Below are 6,000 nucleotides of genomic sequence, written 5' to 3' on the forward strand. Positions count from 1 at the left end.
TCAAAACCTCATGCAGCTTAAACGCTTGACAGAAGTCTAGAACAGAGATAGTGCTACCCTGAACAGGAAAAGCTGCAACCTTGAAGAATAAAATCACTGTCTGATGGGGTCTATTTTCTTTAAAATCATGCTAAATTACGCCAAGCCTGTTCCTAGCAGTGACATTTGAGGTTTCACCCTGCAGATTCCTGTGAGACACACGGGTGTCTCTCGGGGGTGACCAGAGGTGATGGGAGGAGTGAGGGTGCCAGCTGAAGATGAGCCATTTCTAAATCGGTCCATGACGCCAGACCTACATTTTTAAGAGGCTCAAATCAAGAAAAGATTGCTGATGGATGACTCCCCACTTCAAACTCACTTGCGTGCTGATGGACGTCAGACTGCTGGCCTCATGGCTATGCCTGGCTGCTACTGGGAGTGACAGAAACCTCCCAGCTTTCTAGAAACTCCTCCTGTGCCAAGGCTCAGCCAGCTCCTTGGAGCCTCCTGCATGCAGGTTATCTGCCTCTCTTGGCTTGAAAATGTTTGTCCCCGAGGAGTTTTTATTTATTGCCTTCCTTAGTTACCAAGGGATGAGAAGTTTCTCCCATCGTTCCGCGGCTTTCCAAACACAGATGGGATTTATTGAAGTTCCTGCTGCTCTGGCCTCATTAACGTTTTATGGCACAGCTCCAGAGATGTGCCTGCTCCTTGCTGGGTGCCCCTCTACAACCCCACAGTGGCTCAAGTCTCCTGGCTGCACTGAACATCCTTGGGGAGTTTTAAGTGATTTCATTCCCCAAACAGCTCTGCTGCTTCCTATTGAGACCTCACCTGCACCCTGTCTCCTGTGGGACCACAGCTCCCAGCAGCTCCTCTCATAACAGACACAGTGGGTGGGAAAGCAGAGACAGCAGAGAGGAAAAAATATGAGAAAAACTAGAGAATAATGCAGGAACACATTCAAGCTATCCCATGGACAACATAACCTGTCCAGGGACAGGCAGGATTTTAACTGGCAAGAAGGGGGTGGAAGCAGAGGAGGGGATGTAAGCCCAGGGTTCGGTGAGGAAATGCAGCAGGTGGCCCTGGGGAGACATTGCTGGAACCCTCCTGCACACGCCTGCAGGGAGGAAGGAGGGAATTGTGAGTCCTGTGGCCTTTTAGAAGAGCTTTTCTCCCCTATAGAGAACAGGAGGGAGCATTAGCACAGCCCAGCTGGAGTCTGCAAATTCCCCATTTAGACTCTGCTCCTCAAAATTGCTCTTACCTAAAGTACATCCACCGACCTGACAAGCATCACATTTTCCTCTGGAGGCCACACTCTTCCACAGCCTCCAGAGCTTGTGCTTCATCCCCAAACTCTACAGGTTTTGTCCCAGAAAAACACGCCTGGTACTCACCAGGTCACCTTGATGTGATCAAGGCCTTGGGATGCTCCTCTCCATGACCCAAGCACTGCATGGAGCCTGGGTTTCCCCATCACATATTTATTCAGAGGCACTGCACAGCAAGGACAACCCAGCACCAAACTTTGGAAGAGGCAGACCTGGCTGGAGTTCAGCAGAAACAGGGAATTAAGACACTGAACTAAATCAATGCATCCCCACCCAATTTCTATCCAAATCAGGTATTTCATGCACAGGAGAGATTTTGACCAGTGTCCCACATTAGTTATTGAGCAGAGAGAGCAAAGAGAGCTTGGCACTGTGCAGGATTCCAGCGTTTGCACTGAAGCTCTTGGAAACCCAGAGTAATTCAGATGCAGAAGCAATCTTAGCTGCTGGGAAGGAACTCAAACAGCCAAGGACAGAGAGAGCCTGTGCAGGGATACAGGGAAAGAAAGAAGAGCTGCTGGCTGGGTGCAGGGAGGGGACAATGACCACATGGATAAAAGGATGGGGAGGAGGTAAAGGAAGGAGGTCAGGGAAAATCCACGAAGAGCCAAGGCTACTCTTGCTGAAATGTACCCAACAGTGGGGGCTTGTTTAGGGCTGCAGGACCCACAGACTGCCTGCAAGAGCCTTCCAGCATTGCCAGGTGTGAGCCACACACTGGGACTGCAAACACCAGGGAGATGCTGGGGGGCTTGGGCAGAGCAAGGACGGAGGCACACGGACTGCAAGACCCACCTGGCCCATTCCAGATGGAGAAACACGGAGTGCCACGCTCAGAGCTTTCCCCACCACTCAGCTCAGGCTGCTCACTCAAACCTCCTGCTCGTCTGGCTTGGAGTGCCACCTGCTGCCAACGGTGCCGTTCTCCAGTCCCTGCGAGGGGACAACAGCAGCCCAGAGCAACAAACTTTCTGCTCCTACATCGGCTTTCCCTGTCCTTTAACAGCAGCCAAACTCCTGATGCAAAAAGCAACGCTATTTCCCAAGCTGCAGGCATCCCACGAGTTGCAGGCATAGCAGCAGATGCTAATAAAGTGCTTTTTTCTTTGCCTTTCATGCAGTTTCTCACTGGAGCCAGCCTCTCCCCCCAGAGACCACATCCTGAATCTTCTTGTTCATTGATTCTTTATGCTAAATGATGACTCTGCAGTCGAAATAATGTGGCATATTCCAGCTCGCATTTCAGACACCGTGAGACTTTTTAATAACGAGTTGCATGAAAAATTAGAGAGGCTGCAACAAAGAGCTCCGACAGAGGTTTCCAAAGTGACTCACAGCCAGCAGAGCCTCCCTTTTCCAAAGCCCAGTGTGAGACAATCTCAAGAGCCCCCGCACTCAGAGACAGAGGAGTCCTTCCCCTCTGGAAAAATAAGGCCTTTTAAAGGAGAATTCTCCAGGGAGAGAATCCCTGCAGGGAGGTTTGGTGGGCGGGTTTGGGAGTCGTGGCTGAGATGACATCCCATTGCCAGGAGTGCTCACAGGGGTGTTTCACCCCAAACCTCAGCTCTGCTGCTGAGGGTGCTGCAGGGTAGGAGTCACCTCATCCTGGGCTTCCTGCTTGGCATATTGGCTCTGGAATGCTCTAGAATGAGGCTAGCAATGACTCCTGCTGGTTTTGCAAGGAGGCAGCAAACCACAGCAGTAACAGGCAGTGGAGGTTTCTCCAGCCTTGGCTCCCAAAGCACTGTGGCACCCATAGCCACAGCAAACATCACCCATGCACAGGTATCCTGCTCCTCCTAGGGCTGGCTTGCTGCCAACCCTGCAGCTCTCTGCCAGGCTTTGCAGCATGATGGAGGAGGGATTTTTTCAGGCCAACTTTTGGCTGACTGTTTTTGCTTCCTGCCATCCACAAGAGCAGCTGCCAGCATATTTCAAGGGGAAGCAGCAGGCAGCATATCCAGTGCAGCCACCCTGATGGGGATTAATGCCATTCATGCTCAGTCCCAGCAGTGAGCAGTGCCTGGCTGCTGGGTGGGACATGTGGCTGAAGGATGGGTTTGATCGCTCTGCTCCCTCTCCCAAGCTCAGCTCCAAATTCCTTCTGTATCCTGAGCTGGCTCCCACCTTCACCTCCTCTGTGACAGCCCTCACAGTCACCCCCAGCCCCAGGAGCTGCAGCACAGCCCCCTGCTCAGTCACTCCTAAGATCTGGTGAGCGCAATTCCCCCCACCCAGCCCAGCAGACTTCTCAAAAGAGGTTTTTCCTCCCAAAGGAAGCTGGGAAAGGAAAGCTGAGAGCAAAGGAGCAGCTGGCACAAAGGCAGTTCTTACCACATTCCAGAAGAAAGGGTTGAAGGCTATTGAGAGGACAGCCACAATGAAGCCAGTGTCAGTCACATCCACGTAGCCAAAGAGCCGCACCATGGCTGCCACATCCACCTGTGGAAGAAGGGATGGTTACTGCACTTCACCTCAAACCAGCTGCCCCAGGGGTACATGAACCTTTTACTAGCCCTAAGCAACGTGTTGTTACAGCTTGCAAAGTGCTGTGTCAAGGTGCAAAGCCCAGAAAAAGGATGGGGGATTCTCCAAGCTGATGCCCCCAAACCTCAGGGGCACGGGGCCCTCCGGGAGCCCCAGAGTCACAGCGTGCCCAAAAGGACACAGGATCAGTGGTGACACTGCTGCTCTGAGGATGAGCACCAGGCCTCAGCTGCCAGCTCATGAGTGTTTTAGGAGAGGGAGCACCATTCCACAGCATCTCAGCACCCCTGGGGACACAGGGCTGTCCCAGGGATGTCAGTCTGCATGGAATCCCCTAGCAATGAACAGTGTCAGCTTCAAACTCGTCTCCCACAAAGTCAGAGTGATGCAAACCCCCTCCACAGCAAGGGGGAATGCATTTGCACTGTAAGAAGCTGCAGAAGTATTTCCTGTCTTAATGACAACACCACAAATCCCTTAAAACTCACTGCTCTCCTTTTTAAAAAGAGAGATTTTTCTCAAGGCAGCTCCCTGACACTGTCAGTGTTTTTATGTGCACTAAGCCATGCTGCTTCTCCCTCCACGCTCCCTCTCCCTGTGCTGGTATTTGGATGAAAAACAGCCAGTGTCTTTTTTTTTTTCCTTTGGTCAAAACCTTTGAAAACAAAGAACAAAATAGCCCATCCCAAGCCCGGCCCTCACTTGAAACAAAACCAAGACAACAACATCGAGACGTGGAAGGTTTTTGCTTCCCCAACACAGCTGTGTTTTCAAGACCTTTGGATGCCAGGGGACAGGCACAGCTCAAAAAGGTATCAGGGAGGGAAATTCCCACTGGCTCCTCACAGGCTCTTGGGAAGAACCAGAGCCACAGTGCCATCCGTGGAAAGGGGCTGGTAAACCCAGCACCTCTCCTAGCCCAGAGGAAAGGCTGTGGGAACAGCTCCCATGCTGGCCCAGGGCACATCCAGCCTCTCCAAGAGCCTCCTGCCCGGCCATGACTGCCCAGGGTGCAAAGTGCAGGAGCAAAGACTGCACAGCCCTGGGGAAAGGGGGGATGGATCCTCACTGGGGCCCACAGCTGCCCTCAAACCACCCCAGCTCCTCCAGGCTCCTTCATCCCAGCCCTGGGGACACGGGAACAATCGGAACAGCTCCCATGGCCTGATCCAGACCCATCTCCCCCTATTCCCACCCTCCACAGCCTCTCCTCCCCTCCCTTCACCCCCGAGCAGCCCTTCCCCACCAGACCTCATCCCTCCAAACTGCCAAGCCACAGCCTGAGCAGCTGCTGGCACCGGGGCCGAACTGTCTAATCCCGCTTCAATTGCAATGCCGTGGGACCAGGACAGCTTCTTTCCTCTCGTTTTGTACGCTGCTGAGCACAGTGCTAGCACGGGCTGAACAAAAGCTTCTTGACCTACTAACTCCTGGCAGGCACCATCGTTAACATCGCACTCACCTTCTTTTCTCCTGCTCAACAACCAAATTCGCGGCTGCCAGCGGGAGGCAGATTGGCCTGTGCCTGGCTGTGTGCTTCTCGGGATAAAAGGGGAGCCCTAATGGGATGAGCTGTCTCTGCGAGCTGCTGGGACAGCCACGTAACAGGCACAGAACATTCAACTTTGCCCCCTCCTCCACGCTGGGGGGGATCAATGACCGTGGCGAGCGGTGCCCGCTTGATCAAAGCCCCGAAGTCAGGGAGGGTGGGAACAGCACGGGCAGCTGGGCGAGAGCTGTACAGACACCCAGGTGACAGCTGCTCAGGCACCTGGTGGGACATGAACGGGCACCCAGGTGGGAGCTGTGCAGACATCCAGGTGAGAGCTGCACGGGCACCCGGGTGGGACATGAACGAGCACACAGGAGAGCTGTACAGGCACTTGGGGAGAGCAATACAGGCACCCAGATGAGAGTTGCCTGGGCACTTGGGTGAGAGCTGTATCGGCACCTGAGTGAGAGATGAATGGATACCTGGATGGGAGCTGCACGGGCACTTCAACAAGAGCTGCAGGGGCATCCGGGTGAGCCGGTGGCAGCAGCCCCGGGCATTCCCGCAGTGCCAGCGCAGCCCCTGCCTCCTGCTCAGACCTTGCCGTGCCGGCTGGGGTGGCACCGGGCTGGGCAGGGCGGTGGGTGCACCTGGGGAATCGGGGACCGAGCATCCCGAGGCCCGCTGCACCTGCGGGGGCGATTC

The 6,000-nt window shown here is 54.1% G+C and overlaps 1 protein-coding gene across 1 annotated transcript in view; it reads right to left on the minus strand.

The window, feature by feature from the left end:
* Nucleotides 1-5,361, minus strand: part of PEMT (phosphatidylethanolamine N-methyltransferase) — a 40,868-nt gene extending 35,507 nt beyond the window's left edge. Inside the window, exons 1-2 of the mRNA XM_005425938.2 lie at nucleotides 5,266-5,361; nucleotides 3,651-3,758 (exon numbers count right to left, since the gene is read on the minus strand). Of these exons, the coding sequence (XP_005425995.1) occupies nucleotides 3,651-3,743 (93 nt within the window). The 5' untranslated portion in view covers nucleotides 3,744-3,758; nucleotides 5,266-5,361. The remainder of the gene's footprint in view (nucleotides 1-3,650; nucleotides 3,759-5,265) is intronic.
* Between the last annotated feature and the right edge of the window lie 639 nt (nucleotides 5,362-6,000).

Source organism: Geospiza fortis, unplaced genomic scaffold, assembly GCF_000277835.1.
Source record: "Geospiza fortis unplaced genomic scaffold, GeoFor_1.0 scaffold213, whole genome shotgun sequence".
Lineage (NCBI taxonomy): Eukaryota > Metazoa > Chordata > Aves > Passeriformes > Thraupidae > Geospiza > Geospiza fortis.